At 30.7% G+C, this 22,175-nt stretch overlaps 2 protein-coding genes across 2 annotated transcripts; one reads left to right on the plus strand and one right to left on the minus strand.

Moving 5' to 3' along the window:
- Positions 1–970: 970 nt before the first annotated feature.
- LOC112705083 (protein MAIN-LIKE 1-like) lies at positions 971–1,840 on the minus strand. The gene is made up of 3 exons (XM_029288711.1): positions 1,284–1,840; positions 1,076–1,167; positions 971–990 (listed from the first exon to the last, which is right to left on the minus strand). Exons 1-3 carry the CDS (start codon positions 1,838–1,840, stop codon positions 971–973), a joined length of 669 nt encoding a protein of 222 aa, XP_029144544.1.
- Positions 1,841–7,696: 5,856 nt separating this feature from the next.
- LOC112706391 (homeobox protein knotted-1-like 2) lies at positions 7,697–11,451 on the plus strand. The gene is made up of 5 exons (XM_025757686.3): positions 7,697–8,487; positions 8,578–8,706; positions 8,977–9,109; positions 10,443–10,708; positions 11,101–11,451. The coding sequence occupies exons 1-5, from the start codon at positions 8,083–8,085 to the stop codon at positions 11,320–11,322; spliced, it is 1,155 nt and encodes a 384-aa protein (XP_025613471.1). The 5' UTR covers positions 7,697–8,082; the 3' UTR covers positions 11,323–11,451.
- Positions 11,452–22,175: the final 10,724 nt, after the last annotated feature.

A 22,175-nucleotide genomic window follows, 5' to 3' on the forward strand; every position in this document is an offset into this window, starting at 1 on the left:
TGCTCATTATTTCTGACAGGCATAACGGCATCAAGGCCGCACTAGAGGCTCCCGACGGGGGCTGGCTACCTCCGGCTGCGTACCGGACTTTCTGCATTCGACACGTAGCAGCAAATTTTGCCCTAACTTTCAAGGGTAAAGACGCAAGGAGGCTTCTCGTGAATGCCGCATATGCTAAGACCGAGGTCGAGTTCGATTACTGGTTTGATATTCTTCGCTCAGAAGATCCGGCAATGTGTGATTGGGCAAACCAGATTGGGTATTCATTGTGGATACAGTATTGCGATGAGGGCCGGAGATTCGGTCACATGACGACGAATATCTCTGAGTGTGTGAATTCAATCCTCAAGGGTGTGAGGAACCTTCCTGTATGCTCGTTGGTGAAAGCAACGTATGGTCGGTTAGCCGAACTTTTTATACGCAAGGGGAGAGAGGCCGAGGCCCAGCTGGGTACCAGACAACAATTCAGTCAACACCTAGTTAAATGTATCGAGGCCAATTTGAAGACGGCAAGGTGCTTCACAGTTACTTTGTACGACAGGGATAACTCTGAGTACACGGTCGCAGAGACCACTCCTACTGGTTTTTTCTCCTTTGGTAGCTACAGGGTCTCACTCGAATCTCAGACATGTGATTGCGGATACTTTCAGGTACTTCATTTCCCTTGTCCGCACGCACTAGCATGCGGCGCCTACTCACGTGGTCCGCACGTGACTCCCAGTGAAGATGCCAGTGCTGCAGATGGTGTGGGAACCAACGATCACCCCCTCTACCGTCCTTCGACATCAAGAACTCGATGTTCAGGGCGGGACAAGGACAAGCCTGTACGCCTCCAAATTGAGGTAACATTCTATCAACCTGGTGCCACTCAACCACCGCAAAATATATCAGAGATGTGACAGAACGCCATAAGGCCGTATGATGAGGCTCCAACACCTCCAGATGGACAACCTGGACGATGTCGGGTGTGCTATATAGCATCCATATAAACTGAAAAAGGCATCTCGAATACATTAAAAGAGAAATTTAGTTATAACTAAACTTACATTGACTCGGCAAAAGGTTTTTTGCATACTCACATCCTTAGGCTGTAACATGTCGATCCTCAGCCGAGTCATCTGCACCCGAGGTCCCTTCTCGCTAACGTCAGGATTGTAACCTGACCACCTACAAAGGCCGTTAAGATACGAAGTCAGTCATTAATGTCACGAACTAGTATAACATTACAGGCGAGAACTTAAATTCATAGAATAAGTAAACATAATATAATGACATAGTCGTACCTGGATGCCAGGGGCCAGCTAAACGAATCAAACCCATCAGACCAAAATCTAGGAAACCGCCAAAAGATCCAAGACTGAAGTAACTGTAATGGCCAAGCTAACTTCACGACATGTTTGTTGGCCACTCGGCACATACACCGGTACAACCATGCAAGCGCCGCTGACCCCCAACTGTATCCACCCATCTCCTCAAGTCTAGCCATGTACGGTAGCCATCTGATGTGAATACGATTGCCAGACTTGTCGGCAAACAGCTGGGTGCCCAACAACATCATGATATAGGCACGGGCAAAGCGCCTAACTGTCGCCTCATCGGTCCCCTCGGGGCACTCTCCAAAAGTCTCCTGGAACCAGCTGCAGCTCACAGCGAACTTTTGAATTTGGCTCGGGGGAGGTAACACACCGAGCAACTCCTGGAACCCCTGCCAAGCTTGCCGGTCACCCTGTATGTATACGTAGAAATCTGTAACGCAACCGCTGACATAATGTCCATCTACTGGTAACCCCAACTGGTATGCCACGTCCTGAAGTGTGATGGTGCACTCCCCGAATGGCATGTGAAAAGTGTGCGTCTACGGACGCCACCTCTCGACGAATGCACTCACAAGCGGCTCGTCTAATCGGAACCATCTGTCGTTCAGTCTCGCAAGATGGTATAATTCGCCATCTGCAAGTACGAAACGTACCGCTCATCGAGTCGCATTCCCTGCTGGCGCTGCATACTCGATATGCAACGCCGGGGCTGCGCAATACATGGACCACATGATTAGAACATATTCAAAAACCGATTACAAATACAAATCAGGACATAAACAGCTAATAAATACCACTTGGAAAATGACATGTATCAAACCACTAGCAAAAACCCATTGTCAAACCGCATCTAAATAACCACTAGAAACATAGAAGCCTAAAACTGCATACAAAAAACAACTAGCATAAACTAGAGGCAACTCCACTTACAAAAACCACTGGCCAAAACCGCTCAAATTAACAACTACCAATACCACCTACGTAAATCGCTAACATAAACCATCAACAAAATTGCATAGAAAACCACTATACAAAACCGCATGCAAAACCTCTTATATAAACCACTAGCAATACCACTTTAATAAACCATTAACATATAGTAACAACAAAAACTACTAAACATATACCACTATCAAAAACCACTAACCTCGTCGTTAATCACCCCGGCGATATGAGCGACTCCATCCAAGTGATACAGCCTTCCCGAATCGTCCCCCATCGCGTCAATATGCCTCTCGAGTGTTTGCCGAACAGATTCTGGATCGTTTTCTCTGGGATTTAGTGGGGTATGAGGAAGGGAAACTGATTCGAATGAGCTTGGTTCGAACTCCTTATATAGGCAACTCACTAGTAATTCGAATCAACTTAATTCGAATTACCTAATGTCACCAACAATGAATAATTCGAATCAACATGATTCGAACTTCTTAAAGTCACGTAACCCTACTAATTCGAATCGAGTCAATTCGATTTATCCTTCTCTAATTTGATACTATTTGATTCGAATTACATGCAACTCCATTTAAATGTAGTTCGAAGGAAGTTGTTTCGAATTACTTGCATTTCATGTTCGAATCATATTGATTCGAATTACATTAAAATGGTCATCGGTGGAATGCTGAAAAAAATTTCATTTTGGCTGATTTGGGTAAAAAATATCTCCGCCTGATTTATTTGGGTTTTTTGCCCTTAAAATAATATATATTAATATCAAAAAATTAATAGTAAAATATAAAAAAATTATTAACAAAAATTTTAATAAAATTATAATTTAATAATTAAAAAATTATTGAAAGACATCTTAGAAAAAAATTTAATTATGAAATTTTTAAAAATATTTTAGTAAAATTATAATTTAATAAATAAAAAAAATTTATTAAAAATATTTTGGTAAACAAAATTTAATAATAAAAAATAAAATTTTTACTAAAAGATATATTTATAAAAAATAATTTATTTTTTCTTAAAAAATAAATAAAGTTAACATTATTAATTAATAAAAAAATTAAAATGAATTAAAGAAAAAAATTTTAAAATTTATAAAAGAAGAAAATATATATTTTATAAATAGAGATGAGAGAAATGTCATTTTAATATCTTGCCGGAGGAAAAAAATATAGTATTTTTCTCTATATATAAATAAAGAATTATTTTTCAAGTTTTGTGAACTAAAATTTGGATCGATTTTTCAATTTTTCTGGACAGTGTAAGACACACCTCTTATCTCTTGTCAGATTGAAAATGCTTGTCGCGCTGCTTACCGTTGAAAAGAATTCCAACTATGCAGACTGAGCCATTCAAATCCAATAATTTGTATGTTCAGCATTTTTTTCTTCATATAATATTCATATTTCAATATACAGTTAAAATGAAATAACGTATAATAAAAAAAAAAAGTGAAATAACCACTATTAATTTTGATAACATTGGTGAGCTTTGAGAGGCTTTTGAAAGATCTTGGAGAAATTCTTGAAAAACTGTATTCACTTGGTGGGTTTGGGAAGGTTCTTAGAAATACTATTCATTTGTTCTAAAGCTTTTAAGTCCTAGGTTTTATTATTTTGGTATTGAAATTTGTATTTGACTTTGATATATATATATATAGTTGAAAATTTTCACTATGATTATGGTGGATATTTGATATGTTTTATTGTAGTTAGAGATCAGAGTTAATCATGATATATAAGATTGAGTGTCGTTATTTTGATCTCTCAACTTATACAACGTACATATATACTTGTTATGTCATATTCATTTAAATCTGCACAAATTTGTCTTATCATGTTTCATGAAATTATTTGAGTTCTTTTCATCTTAACTCTTCTCTTAAACACTATATAATTGCTTCTGTCTCATGCACTTAAGTAAAATTATTTTCAATATACTATATGTTGAATTGTATGACATTTTTAATAGTTATCTAAATGGTAATGCTAAAATTTATTTTATTTAGTATTTATTAATTATTATAATTAATAAATATTAAATAAAATAAGTTTTAGCTGCTTATGAATATTTTTTTTTCAAATATTTCTATTATTTAAATATGTTAAAAATTAATCTGATAGTGTTGATTCAACTCTTGTTATCAAGGGTCAATTATAAATATCATGTTATAAATGATGGTGATATTTTTGAGGAGAGATGTTATATGATCAATAAATATTATTATTTTTATTAGTATTTGGTCAATAATAATTTGTACTCATATTTATAGAAGATTTGTATACAAAAAGTATATAATTTATACCTATATTTACTAGAATTTTGTACACATAAATTAATATAATTTGTATTCATATTTTTTAAAATTTACACATATAAATTAGTAAAATTTATTTACTAAAAATAATTTAATATTTATATTTATCAAATAATAATAAAAAAATACTAAAAATTAATCGCTCTTAAATTATCTTTTTTAAATAATGGTGATATTTTTAGATATCTATTAATTATTAATGTTTGTAAATTATATTTTGATGATTATTTAATAAAGTTGTTGAAATTGCATAGTCTCAATTAAATTTGAATCGAGTAAACAATATATATTTTGAAAAAATATAGAGAATCAATTTTAATTCAACCGACAATTAAAAAGAAATGAACATAAAATAATCCAAAATTATAAGCAATAAAAACATGTAAAATAAAAATAAAAATTTAAATTTTAAATTTTAAATTTTAATCTTAAATTTTAATTCATAAATTTTAAAATTTAAAATTTAAAAATTAAAATTTAAAATTCAGAGATAGCAATGATATGACGGCCAACAGCAGGTGATTGATAATAATAGTGGATGAAATTATAGCATTAGAAGAAAGAAAAAATTAAAAAAAAGTAAAATAATAATGTAAGAAAAAATTGTGAATGGTAGTCTTATTTTCTTGTTGATTGAAATTATCTGCATAGTTATTGACATAATTGATATATTTTAGGTAGGGCTCGCAATTGGTAGAGTAGGGTAGGGTTTGGATCCTACCCTAACTCTACCCGCAGGTTGAAAATTTTATTAAAATGCTACTCTATTCTATCTGCGGGTTGAGAATCTCTCAACCCTAACCCTATCCGCACCTTAAAATTCTAAACCCTACCCTACCCTACCCTACTATACCCGCAGAAATATTAAATTTTTTCAAAGTAAATATAAAATTCAATTATTTCGAATTTTATACGTATTAATAACATAAAAAATAAAAAACTAATGCTCTAAATCACTAAATTAATTAACTAGTTTAGTGGTTGTTCACTTATTATAAATCATTACATAAGAAAGGTTATGGGTTCAACTCTCACTTTTTTCATTATATAGAGAGATTTTTATAAAATATGTGTTATATATGAGGTGCGGGTAGGGTAGGGTAAGGTACACGCATATCCGGACCGTACCTTATCCTACCCGCTCCCTATCCTACCCGAACGGGTTAGAGAATACCCGCGGATAGAGTATGAATTACCAGTCCTAATTTTAGGATATATAAGATTATAAGATGTAATAATAGTTTTGTTAAAGTATCTTAATTTTTAACCGTAATTAAAAAATCAATCATGTTATATATAAGGAAAAAATTAATTATTAAATTAACTATTAATATAAAATATATTAAAATATAAAATATATATTAAAAATAATTTAATTAATATATATTTATATAAATACATAATAATTAATTTTTATGTACATATAACATATTTTTTAAAAAAAAATAGATTATAAAATGGTAAACTTTCATGCATATCAAGTTAATTTCATACACTTCATCAAATCGACATCATTCTCTTTAAAGGTCATTTTTTTTTTCAAAAAGAAAAGTTGAATTGATCACTTTTCACTTATATATAATAAAGTAGAGAGAAGATTTAAAACAATAATTAAAAAGCTACACATAATTTCTCTTTACGTAATAGTGTGATGAAATAAATACAATAAAATTAAAAGTAAAAAAATTATAATTATAGCAGTTTCATAAATTTATAATTTAATAATAAAGTTATTAGATGTATAATATTAGGTAGCCAAAATATTATAAATAATAAATAAAAATATATGATTATAAGAAAGTGTAAATCATTCTCCTAACTTAATTGACACAATTAATCTTTTTATAATTATCTTTTTTTATTTAATTATGCTAAAAGTCAATTCTAAATTGAATGTGAATTAAGTCCCAAAAAATTCTTTTATTATTACATTCATAATTCTATAATTTTTCTCCCAAATAAAAATTTTAAATTTTTATATTTTTAACTTAAAAAAATCTCAAATCATCTCAACATATTTTATAAAAGATAAAAATATTTTAAATTTGTTTAGTCTCTATTTCTTGAAAATCAGAAACGTTAAATTTATTAATTTTTGACCAGCAAAATAAAATTTTAAATAATAAATTAGCACCAATTCATTGATTATAAATATTATGTGTTTACAATTATAGATGTTATAGTATAAAATTATGGATGTTAAATTAAAAATTTTTAACAATTTTTACTATGTAACTCATATTTTTATATAGACTATTATAAAATAAAAAAATGAAATATAAACAAAAATAGAAAAATATATTTTTAAAAGTAATTATTAACTTATCATATTATATAAGAAATTTGATAATAGTAATTATAAAAATTTATTAATTATATATATTATATATATGAAATTATGAATGTTATGAGTATAAAGTTATGGATATTATTAATATGAAATTATGAATATTATATCTATAAGTAAACTTATGGATGTTATGAATAAATTTATCAATTAAATAAATTAATTTAAATATTTTATATTTTTTAAATTTAATTATAATAAAATTTAAAAATATGTGTTAAAAAATCAGAATAAATCATTTAAAAATATAATTTTATTATTACAATGTAAATGATATGCCATAAATATAAGAATATAAATTGATAAACGTATATGATTATAGAAATATTTGATAACTAAAAATATTTAGCCAAAATTAATTAAAACTTATTTTATTTAATATTTATAATCATTTATAAATACTAAATAAAATAAATTTTGACTTTTTTTTGTCTTCTTAATATTATTGTTGATAATTATAATATGCTATTTAATATATATAATTAATGCTTTTATATGCAGTAATTAGTAATTATTACGGTAAAAAAAATAAAGCACCTGAAAAGATACTAAATAAACATACTCATCTCATTACATAAAGTTAAAAATAAAAAGTTTTGACTACTTTTAGTCCCAAATTTTTTCCAAAGAATAATGTGTTAAGACACAAGGGAGAGAAACTAAACGAAAGAAGGGAAAGGAAAACAGTGAAGGCAGGGGTGGGGATACTACGCTACACTAACAAATTTTTCTACCACACCCCACAGCCACAGGGGAAAACATCGACTCTTGTTGTCATCTTCTTCTTCTTCTTCTACAATTCGCATCCGTACAACACCACACAAACATATGAGAGATTAATAATATATGTTTTCCATACCTTAATACCTATATGCCCCAACTTTGGTTGCAATTCACAAAAGGAGCAAACAAGGCTCTTAGCTTATTATATATATATCAACATCATCATATCTGACTTAGCTTAATTAATATATGTAAGCGTGTGGTCCATACCATAATCATAATCATTAGATTAGCAATCACTTCACTTTCCTTGCTTAGGGTTTTTATAAACTGTGTATCGTAGACCTTCCTTTCATTTAATTTCCCGTGAATCTAGCTACCACAACGTAGGGATCCTGCGTATTAATTAGAGAGAGAAAGAGTGAGTGTTCTAAATGGAGGAATACACTAATAATAGCAACAATAATCAAAGCCCAAGTTCAAGTTCAAGGGCAAGTTTCTTGTACTCTTCCTTTGGTGTTGGTGCTGCTACTTCTTCAAGCATACCCCATCACCTTCCAATTAACACCTTTCATCTTCTTCATCATCATCAATCTGAAGCTGCTGCTGGATCCGATCACTGCTTTCAATCCCATCAAGTACCATCCGTCAAAACCGAACCCAGAAACTCCTCGCAGCAGATTTTCAACTATCCTCTCATGAGACCCAATGATCTTCATCATTCGAGCGACCAAGGAGGAACCCAAAACTCCAACGATGATGTTGAAGCCATCAAAGCCAAAATCATCGCCCATCCTCACTACTCTAATCTCTTACAAGCCTACATGGATTGCCAAAAGGTTCCGATAGATCCCAATATTCATTTATTATATGCTACCTCCGTACATATATTACAACTTAATTAATTTCTCTACAATAATCTTGGTTAGGTAGGAGCTCCGCCGGAAGTGGTGGCGCGTTTAAGCGCGGCTCGGCAGGAATTCGAGGCACGGCAGCGCTCTATGGTTGGTTCCACCAGGGAAGCTTGCGGCAAGGACCCTGAACTTGACCAATTCATGGTGGGGGCTTTTGTTTTGTTAATTTATTAATTATATCATATGAACAAATTTGGGAATTTGAAATAGTTTCTAACTTTTTTTGAGTGAAAACTTATTTACAGTCGATTTCACGTGAAGTGTTGAGAGTCGCTAAATGAAAATTTAGTAAAATCGGCCAAATTATCTAACAATTCTTGATTATCAACTTCACGTGAAGTTGACTGCACCTGAATTTTCACCTTCTACGTGAGCTGAAATTACAATTAATTAATTAATTAATTATTATAACAGGAGGCATACTATGATATGCTTGTGAAGTACCGAGAGGAACTTTCAAGGCCTATACAAGAGGCTATGGACTTCATGCGCAGGATTGAAACTCAGCTTAATATGCTTTCCAATGGACCCCTTCGCATCTTCTCTGGTTCGTACTCTCCCTCCATATATTCCTCTCCCTCTCTTTCTCATTACACTATTCACAAGCTAAACTAATTATAATTATCTAAACAATTACTAATAATGGGTGTAATAATTATTATTATATGAGTTATGACACTGCACTAAAATGTTGGTCCCTATTGTCAGGGATAATTTGACCATAAGTTTCACTTTACCGTCAGATCTCAGAGGGAACCAATATTCATTGACCACAGAACCCTAACAAACCTAGCACCATACCTAATCTTGGAGCCTAAGCCTACTGATCGATAAGCTATCCCTTTTGTGTTTTTACTAATCTTGGAGTAATGACAAAATGATTCTTCTAATTAAGGTTGTCCTCCTGCTAATACATCTTAATTATAAGTTTACAAGTATGCTTTTATTAGCATCATTAGTGATTATTATTATATTATTTCTCTAAGTATACATTGCACATGCACACACCCTTCATCATTATTATTTAGTGCAGAAAATTGGACTCTGTTGTCTTGCAATAAATAAAGCAAATTGAAATAGTATTCTAATCACATTAATTTTCTTCTTTTGGGAGAGAAACAAGTAACTAGCAGTAATACTAATACATTGGATGCTGTTCCAATCACCCATTTCCCCAAGAATACTGTAGGTTTGTTAAGTTTTTCAGATGTTCAGTGAACGTAATGTAATACTCCCATAAAGCCAGAAGTGACCCCTCTGACCGTCTCATTTTCTGTGTTTATTTCGCTCCACGAGGCCCACTAATTACGCCTGTTACAGTACTTTTCAGGAGAAGATTGTATATTCTTAATGGTATACGAGGTTTATTTTTACTATATTTTGAACAGTAAAAAATATTTTTAAATATTAATTGTTGGTGAAAATTTAGCTTTTTTTTAATCTATTATATAAATATTTGTATAAGTTATAGATTTCTTAGCTAACAAGTGATATTATATAAAGAGAAATGCTACTACTACAGCCTAGAAGACTTAAATTTGATGGAGGTTTTTTCTATCTAACAAACAGCATTAATTATGTAACTACCCGGCGTCTGAAGCCTAATCAATTTTATAGGTAGAAACTCAAGACCAGTCGATTTCAGGTTAAATTAATATTTGAGAGTCATTGGATAATTTGACTGATTTGACTAAATTTTCATTTAACAACTCTCAGCTATCAACTTCACGTGAAGTAGACTGTATCTAAGTTTTTATCTTTCACTTAATAGTGGTGATACTATCAAAATGACCATAATCTCCTCATGCTGATATGTAAGACTTTATTTTCAAATATTCCAATAAATTAAATATGCAGTTGGAATGTTGATGATTGAACAGATGATAAATGTGAAGGAGTGGGTTCATCGGAAGAGGATCAACAAGAAAACAGTGGCGGGGAGGAAGAATCAGAAGTAGTGCCGGAGATTGATCCTCGGGCAGAAGACCGTGAACTGAAGAACCACTTGCTTAGAAAGTACAGCGGCTACTTAAGCAGCCTGAAGCAAGAACTGTCAAAGAAGAAGAAGAAAGGAAAACTCCCTAAAGATGCCAGGCAAAAGCTACTTACTTGGTGGGAGCTACATTATAAATGGCCTTATCCTTCGGTATGCATTTAAATTTATGTTATGCATGTTATAAATTACAGTAGTAACGCATTAACTCAAAAGCAGTTAATTTCATGTAAAGTTGATAATTGAAAGTCGTTAATAAATTGTTATTTAAAGGTTCTCATTTATCAACTTTACATGAAGCTACCTGTAACACCTGAATTTCTATCATAAATTAAATGAAAAATTTAGGAGTCAGCAACTTTATTAAATTCTGGCCAGTAACCAGCAAAAGAAAAGTGAATAATCTCACATTATTGGATGAAATCTCATACCATTAAAAATATCATTAATGACTACTTAATAACTACAAATCACAAAAGTTGTTGACCCTAACACTCTTCTCAATTAAATATATTACATGTCTTTATTAATTTATGTATGTATAGGAATCAGAGAAGGTAGCATTGGCAGAATCAACAGGACTGGATCAGAAGCAAATAAACAACTGGTTCATAAATCAAAGGAAGAGACACTGGAAACCATCTGAAGACATGCAATTCATGGTCATGGATGGACTCCATCCGCATAATAATCATCAGAACGCATCTCCTCTCTACATGGATTCCCATTATGTTATGCCTGATGGACATTACCGCTTACCACCATAATTAACTCAATTCTCGTATATATAATACAATGTAGCCAGCTATCTGGCACAAAGAGTGAGATATGGTTGCTGCTTTAACGAATGCGTTTTGAGAGTACTTGAATTCCAATGTTTGCCTCATAGTCTTCTACTCTTTTCTCTTCTTCTTTCTTTTCTCTCCCTTATTATTTGTTTATTTATTTATCTATCAAGTATCAAGGAGTGCTATAGTAATTAATTTTCCTTTAGTGTACGTTCGTGGCGTTGTGATTTTCTTTATTTGATCCTTTCATTTCATCAAATATGGTTTTTCTTCCGGTCTGTAATTTTGATGTGTGATGCTGTATGTATGTATGAATGCAGGAGGACTCATTTGCCTTGTGGAACTTCTGTAACATACTGATGAAGTGTATATAATAATGAACAAATTGTTTATTTCATTATGATATTGAACCTATTGTTAGTAATCTTGATCAGTGACTTGAACAGCAAGAATGCAAAGATTGTAGAGGACAAGAAACTAATGAGAGCATAGAAATTGTACGGTGGAAACTCAGGTGTAGTCGACTTCACGTGAAGTTAATATCAGATAGTCATTAGATGATTTGACTGATTTGACTAAATTTTCATCTAACAGTTCTCAGCTATCAACTTTACGTGAAGTCCACTTTACCTTAATTTTCACCATTATATATATACACCTATAGTGATGGTGCCATCAAAACAGAAAAGCAAAACTACTCTAAGGAGCATATGTTTTTATCTTTATATTGTTAATTAAAGTAGTCTAAATTAATATAAATTAATTTCATTCATAGTTGTGTACTTTTTTTTTATAGATTTTTTTAAAAAATAAAAAATGCATTTTTGGTTTAGCTAATCAATGTGAATTTTTTACTATTTTTACCATTATAGAATTATTAATCTCGTTAAGATTGATGACTCAAATAACGTCTTGGTATCGCTAACTGACACTACCTATATTAAGAGCTTAACCAACTAGTCAGTTACAAAATACTTTCCGCTATTATTACACTGTGTTGACTTTTTTTTTCTTTTATAATTATTACACTTTAGTTCTAAACCTTTCTTAGGGATCAAGAAATTATTTAAATAGTATTGTTAGATATATTTTTTTTTCAAAAATTTAAGTTCCAATTAAAAATCTCTTCAATTTTTTTTAAAAATAACTCAACCAAGTCTTCTTCTCCATTATCTCTCATATTCTTTTTAATTTTATTATTTTCTCTTTTTTTTTCTCTACGTTTCTTTTTATCTTTTCTTTGTGTTTTCCCTTTTCTTTTCCATATTTATTATTCATATTTTTTCAGTTATATCATTCACTCATTGTATGTATTGCATACAGAACTTGTTAGGCCTCCAACAATAACTTGAATTTTATAATGTCACCTTAACATCTGAACTCTCACATAAACCCTAGGCTTATTATTATTTGCCAACGAGTGATTCCGGACTAAATTACGTATAGTAACTATATGCTTCAAAATCTATGAATCTATAATTACTTATCTAAAACGAAATCTATGAATCACATCCACAAATTAACTTGAATTGATTAAGTAATTAATTTATTAATCTATTTAAATAAGTATTAGATTCTCGACTTCTGCTATAATTACAATAGATTAATTTTTTATCTTAAGACTTAGAAATATCATAAAAAATATGAATAAATAAATAAATCACATGCACGCAATAATTTTCATCCTACAAGCCAAACAAACAAACCCCTCAATCCCCCAAAAGGTACTGTAAAGTGTTTTATTGTACTTCTTTAGGATACGTTGAGAATATTTTTACAACAAAAAATATTATTAGTATATTAAAATCAGCTATTAAAATCAATCTCTAATGTATTTATGTATAAATATGTAAATTTCGAGAAATTAGTAAATAATTAGTTAATAAATTAATTATTAATAAAATAAATTAGAAAATAAAATTTTATGATTTAATGACGTAGAACTAAAGAATTTTGACACTTATTTTAAAGATTTTGGTTCAAAACTGAGCCAACAGACCAAATCGGTTGGACTGAACCAAACCGGGCACATGGCCCAACATATAAGAAACCAAATTCAGCCTCCTTTTCCTTCATTTCACTTGAATCACGTTGAGGAGTAGCAGCAAACCTCAAACCCTAACTCCTCTTTCAACTCAAATTTCAATTCTACATAACTTTTAATCCGAAGTTCCGATTAACGAGCCATCAGCGGCCACACGTTTGTCTCGAAATTCTCTACAAAATTCACTCAATTATTTGGTAAGAAACTTGATTTTTCTTGGCCAAATATTCTCATCTCAGTTTCGAAATTTGTTGAGATTAGGTGTTGAGAATTTGTTGAATTTTAGTGTTTAGGAACAAATTAGCTTTGTGAATTTTCTGGATTCTGTTTCAATTTCACGTTGGTAAGGTGAGAAACATTTAATCCTTTTCAAGTTATCTAATTAGTGAACCGTATGATAATTTTAGTGTTATTTTGTGAAATTAGTTTGGATTGTGTACTTTGGAAACAAATTGGTAGTGCTGGAGACTTGGTATTGGACTCTGGGGAGCCGGAGACCCATTTGGTGAGACTTTGAAAACTTGGGTGTCGTGCAACGGTGACAAATTGTGACATTTTGGGTTTTACGAGAAATCAGCCAAGGTATGATTTTGGTTTCTCGTATTTAATATGTAATGTTCTGTGCAAAACTTAAGCTAGACGACCTAGGATAAGCTGGATTGATAATGTTGGATTTGATTGCAGGTAGTTTAGTTGACAATGTGCGTTTGATTTATTGAGGCATGATAATTCATTGGTTTTGTGAATGAATATAGTCGATGATGATGGAAAGATGATATTTGAAGTGTATGATGATGTAGGTATTGATGAGTATGTATATTGTTATATTGAACTTGAATTTTTGATATGATCATGATGATGTATATTAAAGATATTGTGTTAAACAGGGCTGTTGGATTGAAAACTTGATGGATATGGTAAATTAGTGTATTGAGGAATGGTGTGGTGTAGTTGAGTCTGGTTTTGAGCTACTATGGTAAGATTTGGTAAGTTTTAAAGGGGTTGGGATTGAAATATTTTGAAATTTGAGGTTTGGCAAAATTCTGCATAATCTATTTTCTGGCAGCAGATTTGGATACTTTTTGGGAATGATCTAACCATCACAATTGGATGAAATTAACTTTCCTTTAATCTCTGTGATGTGTAGATCAATCCTACAAAATTTGGTTAAACTTTAACGGTTGGATTAGGAGATATAAAGTTTTGAAGTTTGTTACTTTAAAGCTGATTTTCTGCTGCTGCATAATCAAACCAGCAACTTTCCAAGCTTATATCTTTCAATCTTGATCATAATTTTGAGTGGGACTAAAATGAAATTTGTTACTGGGACTATTTTCTTATTGGTGTATAAGTTTCATACTTTTATAAATTGTTTTGAACAAGTTGTGCTTATTTTAAAAATAGAGTTCTTAGCTGTTTTCACAGCGAAACCATTTTTTAAAAGGAAACTTTTAATCGGTATAACTATCTCCAGAAAAATGATTTTTCGATAGAACTTTGACTAATTTAAAGCTTTATAAGTCTATTTTATTTCTGAAAAATTTTAGATATATCAAGTAAAAATATGATTTTTGGTAAATTTTCTAAAAACAGGGTAGTTTGCTGTCTCAGTGCATGTCTTTCAAACTTGAAACCAATTTTTGCAAGAGAAAATGGCTTTCTTTTTTATTTATTCAACTTAACTATTTCATATGGATTCGGATTTTTAGAATACTTCTATTTTGAATCTAGAGACAGAGAATTAGGCTTATAATCTTCTATAAACGGATTTTTGGATAAAATAAAGTATGCAAAAATAATGATGATGTTATGAATGGTGCCAAAATTGATAATCAATGCCTGATAATTAATGAATGAATGAATATGATAAAAGAAGTTGAAATTAAATTGTTGTTGATGAGTTATAATTGATAATATGAATTGAGATTGAATGAATATATGTTTGAGATTCCTGGATAGTAGCAAGGATTGTGATTCGTCCCACATGCTCCGGGTCAATGTTTGAGATACCTGGGTAGTAGCAAGGATTGTGGTTCGTTTTGCTTGCTCCAGGTCAGTGATTGTGACGCCTGGATAGTAGCAGCGGTAGTGGATTATTCTGCTTGCTCTAAGTTGAGCTTTTAAACACCTGACTGGGTAGTAGTCGCGGTAGTGGTTATTCCACTGGCTCTGGGTTAAGCGAGTAGTAGTAAGGGGGTTGTAGCTCAAACCCACTTGCTCTGCATGGGTATTTCAGTCCATGGTTAGCTATCAAAACGTGTCGGGTTGGCTATATATCTGACATATGATATCATTAGTCATAAGAAAGGCATGCATCATATGTATTTGTATGTTTTGTTTGTTTATGCATTAATTGGGTTTGCCTACGTGATTATTTTACTTACTTGATAAATTGTTACCTGTTGTATTTGAATTCTACTTGTGTTTGTCTTTGCTTGTATTGTTTGTCTGTGCACTGGTGAATGTAAGGTTAGAAGAGGTAGGAGGCGAATTGTAGAGTAAATTTTGTGAGACAGCAAGTGGATTGTAAATTGAGGAATTAGGGTAGGATTGAATTAGAACTTTAAGAACCTTAGATATCTACCCCTGATTATGGTTTACAATTTATTACCTTTAAGATTTATGATTTCAGTGTCGGAGTCCTAGGATTGCCTCTGGCTTTTCTGGGACCTTATTTATTATATACGTGGGCTCCTTAACCATACTGAGAACCCCCAATTCTCTTCCCATACGATATTGTTATTTTTCAGATGCAGGTCGAGATGTTCCTCGGTGAGCGTCTGGAGTTCCTTCTACAAGCGAAGTTGGTTATTCTGGGATTACTATATTTTTGTTTTATGCTTTGTATATATGTATATAGATTCTCTACCATTATATTTTGTATTTTATCCCTCTTAAAGATTTTATAACGTACTTTGACAATGAAAGAAACTAGACAATTAAAGGTACTCCTAAAATTGTTTAAGGTTTTAATACATATTCCTAGATGATTCATATATTATTAGTATAGTTTAATTTGTATATGGATCTATTTATCACATTTTACTTGTGTCATTGTTGAGAAATGACAAATGTCTTATTATTTGGTTTGATAAATTTGGTTGTGTATTGACGGAGAAATAAGTAGTGAAATGGTTGTTTTTGTTGGAACCGTCGACGGTGAAAATATCCAAGTTTTAGGGGAGGTTCTTCCAAAAATTTTTTAAACATTTTGGATAAAGTTAATGAAAAAAATTATAATTAGTGTTAATCTTGTTTCTAATTTTTTTCGGTCTTTCTTATTTACAGGAATGCTAAAATGGTGACAACATGCTACCTTGAAGCCTCAAGAATATTTTGATTCATAGAGACATTAATCTATGTTAGACTTTTAACTTTTGGTTGAAGTTGTGCAAGAAATATAACTTGTAGAACTAATCAATGTACTCACTAATGTTATTTTATTTTAAAACAATTTTAGTTAAATGAAACATGTTTGAATTATGTATGTTTTTACATATTATATAAATATTGACTTGCTCAGTAAAATAGTTAATATATCAGTTAATTAAAAAATAATTTGATAAATTATGCATGAAATTTATATTAAAAAATTATTACCAAAATAATTATTTTTCTTTTGTAACTAAAGAAATTTTTTTTTGCAAAATCAAGTTACATTTTGCAACAAAATTTTATGATAGAAAAAGATATATTGTCACCAAAAATATTTTGATGAACATCAAAATTTGTTATTACTTTTGTAACGACTTTTGGTTTTTTGTAACAGAAAAATTTGTTATAAAATATTATTTTGAATTGCAACAGTTCCATTTTTTGTTACAAAAATTTTTTATAGCGGGACATACTACAACGGCCACCTTTTTTGTTTCAAAATCTTTTTGTTTCAAAATTTTGATCTTTTGTAACAATTTTTTTGTTACAAATATTGCTTTTTCTTGTAGTGGACATGACCAACCTTTCCGGGTTGGGTATCTCGCGTACGCGAGCATGGAAAACTGCACGCCCACGCATACGCGTGGTCCCTGTTTCAGCAAACATAAATTTTGTGTTTTAAAGCTTAATTTTGAACCTCTAAACCTCTATTTTCATTCTTTTAGCCTTAGATCTTAATAGTATGCCTAGTAATGAAATGAAGCTAGAAAAAGGTAGTAACTTGGGGTGAAGTTAAGGTTGAAAAATGATAAATTATGTATAAAAAATACATGGAACTGAAGTATATGTGATGCTATGGCTGTAAAGAATGATTGTGCAATTATTATGAATAATTATTGGTTTATGCACTCAATTATCTAAGATACGAGTTTTCTGGGTAAAGTACCATGGCTTGCCACCACGTGTTTTAAGTTGAGACTCGATACTCTATTGACCCTATGACGTAAGGGTGACTAGGCACTTATAAATTCTCGGGAATGGTACCCTCATTGAGCAATTATTATATATAAGAAAAAGTTATGCATAGACTCTTTGGGATGCGCGTCGGAGGACAGTCCAGGATTTAGCAGCCGGACTTGTCGAGTTGGCTTGATAACCGACAAATGAGACTCATCAGCCATAGGACAGGCATACATCATATGCATATTATTTAAATTGCTTGCTTGTGCATTAATTGGGATGCTTAAGTGATTTTAATATGTTATTTCTTATACTTGCTATCTGTATTACTTGTATTCTACATGTATTTGTCATTGTCTGCTTGTTTGTCTATGCGAATTCACCGGAGTTGGAGGAACGGAGGAAAGGCGAAAATATTAAGAGTTTTAGTTCGGTTTTGGTTAAGTTAGTACCTTAGTGGACTACCCGTTTATGGTTTCTGTTTTCATTCCTTAAGCTTTATAATCTGAGTGTTGGAGTCTTAGGATTGTCTCTAGCTTTCTCAGGACCTTATATCTTATGTACGTGACACCTTTACCATGCTGAGAACCCCCAATTCTCATTCCATACAATTATTTTGTATTTTCAGATGTAGGTAGAGAGGCACCTCGCTAGGCGTTTGAAGCTCTGCAGCGAAGTGAACCTTTTGGGACTTTATTTTGGTGTATAGCTTATATACGATCATATATATAGAACTCTCCTGATAACTTGTTTTACTTTTGTATAGGAGAACTAGGGTTTTATATATGTATTTTGGGTTATAGGTTATATATATATGTATGTAAATATTCTTCGGCCAGCCTTAGTTTCGCAGGCTGAGTTAGGAGCTTGTTATTTTGTACTCTTGACCTTCTACGCTTGTTTTTTTTTCGTACACAAGTTACGTTATTTCTGAGCGTTGCGCTTTTAATTTCGTGCTTTTGTTTTACCTATTCTTCAAGGCTCTTAGTATACTACGTTCTTTCAATTATTATACATATTATATTTTTTTCTCTTAGAGGTCGTAATACCGCACCACCTCTATTTTATGACTTAAACGTAAAGCTTTGTATGGTAGGGTGTTATATGGGTTATGATAAAATTAGAGTTAGAATTAAAAGGGATAAGGATATGATAGGTATTTTGATATAATTAGAAAATAGAGTAGTAATAAAATAAATATAATTATCTTTAAGAATACTATTTATTTTCCAACTTATAAATTATTTTCAAATAAGTACTATAATCTAAAACTTAGAGATAATCAAATTAATTTTTCTTTGTTCAAAAAATAAATTCAAAATCTCAATATTCAAAACCAATCATATAAAATTCTCATTTTTTAATTACTAAAACTTTAAATTTAAATAGAAAAATACCAATTATTATGAAAATTATATGAGTTATAATTAATTTTAAACTCAAAATCTCATAACTTTGATTTAATTTCTTTTGGTAAAATAATTTTTTAAAAATAAAATCATAATTAAGTATAATATCAGTTTCTCTCTCTTTCTCTCTTTCTTTTTTTTTTCTGTTTTGTTGCTATGTTCAATTTTATTGCTAAAAATATCAATAAATTAGTCTTTTTGTTGTTGAAAATCATCACCGACATAAATTTATTACTAATTATCGCTGAACTTTGAATAATTTATTGCTGAAAATATCTTTGAACTATTTTTTGTTGTTGAAAATCATTACTAAAGTAGATTTGTTACTAATTATATCATCATTAAACCTTGAATAATTTGTTATTAAGCTTAAATTTTCTATTTACATTGTGCTTGAATTGAACATAATTAATTGTGATAATATGTATACTTCAGCCTAGAAATTGTATTAATAGTTTATTTAGATAGATATGTCTTAGGGATGCTGAACAGTGCTTATAAAAGTTGTTGCTGTAACTATAAAATTTAATATAAGTTTGTTACTCTGTTTATATTCTTATATAAATAATAAAGATAATGCATGGTAGAATCCATATTGTTTGAGCATAATAGAAGTTGCAATGTATTGTGAGATATTTTGATGATTAGCTAATATACTATTTGGAGTTTATCTAAAGGTAGATGAGGTAGGATAATTGATTTTTGGAACTTTATCTATGTTATGTTTCTAAAAATAAGTAGAGATAACATATTTAAATAGCTATTAGGTGAGAAAAGAAAAAGAAAAGAGTAAACATTTAATCCAGTTTTTGTTCATTTTCACGAAGGATAAACCGATTCTTGTCCAAAAAAAGAGATAGAAATCGCTTTGTCTTTCGTAAAAATAGATGAATACCGAATTGGGTGTTTACTCAAAAAAAAAAAAAGAAAAAAGAAGAAGAGGGGAGAGGTGAGCCGAAAGTGTGGAGCAAAGAGAGTCAAAAGAGAGTGCTTCCACCAAATCCTACATCATTTCACTTCACTTTCATCATACAATTTCATAAGTTTGAGCACAACAAAGAAGATAATGAGAGTGAAGGAGGACAACCGAGAGATTGAGATTGAGAGATTATCAATTTTTAACTTTCATCAAGCTTTCTTCACCAAGAACGCCACTTCAATGACACCACCTTCATAAAATCTCAAGAAGCCTAAGCCTTCTCCTCATCATCTTCTCTTCTCACCATTCAAAAAAAAAAAAAAATCACCAACTTAATCAACCATTCACATCGCTTCTAAGGTCATCAAGCCATCCAAAAATCCAAGCTCAAAAGGGCTTTCTTTGGCCAAAAGAGAGAGCTATAATCAACTTTTAAAGAGAGTGGTTAATAAAGAATAAGGACTAGGCTAGATATATGGTAACCTCTTGCTCATGATTATGTTGCTAAATGTTTGATGATGATTATGATTCTGGTGTGCATGATCGTGTAAAAGTTTATATGTTGCTGCCGTTGTTGTTTGATTATAATGTAAATGTTTGATGTGAAGTTCTATGATAATCATGATGAAATATGTGCTTGTTTGATGATATGAAGTTGTTGAATTTCTGTTCTTATTATGCAAATTTTATATATGAATGTGTATGTGTATGTGTATGTGTATAAGTATGAGTATGTGGCATGTGAGTAATGAAAAAAGTGAGCTGAACTTTTGGGGCTGTAACAACAAGTGTATCAAGTTTAAATAACTAAAAGAAGGTTAGAATCATGAATTAGAGGAACTTAGTAGTTTAGGAAACTAAACTTAATATGTAGGGTCCGAATCTTATGTTGCAGAATCTGTTGCAAACAATTCCAAATAAAATTTCTACTAATTAATATATATGAAGCTAAGAAAATTGTTTTCAGCTTAAGTTTAAGGAGGTTAAGATAGGGAAATTGAACTGATGTTTTAGATATTAGAGAGTAGATCACAATATTCAATAGCAAAAATTGAACAACATGTTAAATACAGAGAATTTGAAGGCTACTACTAAAAAGAGAAAAGAGAGTAGCAACAGATTATTGAATTCTTGCGTAAGGATCTCAACACTAGTAACTCAAAGATGGATTAGTTTAGTCATCAATTCAACAACTTGATTAAATATGTAAGGACAATAGGTTCTAGTAGTTCTGGATCAAGTGTCCTCTAACTCCTCATTTTTACTTTTTCAAACTCCCAAAAAATACATCTGATCTCCAGGAAAAAAACTCCCACCTATCATACAGCCACTAAGATAGCCACAAAATTTTCAAATGGAGGATGATTCACGATCTCGATGACTCAAATGAGGACTATTTAGACGAGTACGAGTAAAGTTATTTACTTTGCTTTGAATATTTTGTAGTATTAGTGGATTGGAATTTAGAAGAATATAAGTATGAATTTAGTTATTTATCTTGTCTTAAATATTTATATTAGAGGATTATTTATTATTTTGATAAATTTGTAAACTCATTATCGAATATTTAGTATAAATTTTATTTTTATATTTAAAAATTTATTTGTCTCGTTATCTAATATTTAGTATAAATTTTATTTCTATGTTTAAAAGTTTATTTGCACTAATTATCTACTATTTTTCAAATGATAAAGTAATTAAAAAATATGGCTATTAAAATCGACGACATCCTTGTCGTTTTTTAAATTTAAAATAGAAAAAAAATCGACAATATATACTTGTAGGTATTTTAATATAATTAAATCGATAGCTACTTTGTTATCAATTTTAATGTATTAAATATCGACAGACGCGTTGTCAATTTTATTTAATATTATTAACGATAAGTTTGTTGATCTTACTAAATAGGTAAAAATCTTTAAAATTGTCAATTTTATTAAAAACTTATCAAAGGTCCAGTAAACCGTCGATTTTGTTAGAATTTTAAAAAATAAACACATTTAAAAATGACAACTTACATTATTAATTTTGTCATCAATTTTTAATATTATTAATAATTTTACCATTAATTTGGCCATTAATTTTAACAGTATTTTTTCCAGTGCAATTAGCAAAGGCTAATTAC

This window comes from Arachis hypogaea, chromosome 8 (assembly GCF_003086295.3).
Source record: "Arachis hypogaea cultivar Tifrunner chromosome 8, arahy.Tifrunner.gnm2.J5K5, whole genome shotgun sequence".
NCBI classification, from domain to species: domain Eukaryota; kingdom Viridiplantae; phylum Streptophyta; class Magnoliopsida; order Fabales; family Fabaceae; genus Arachis; species Arachis hypogaea.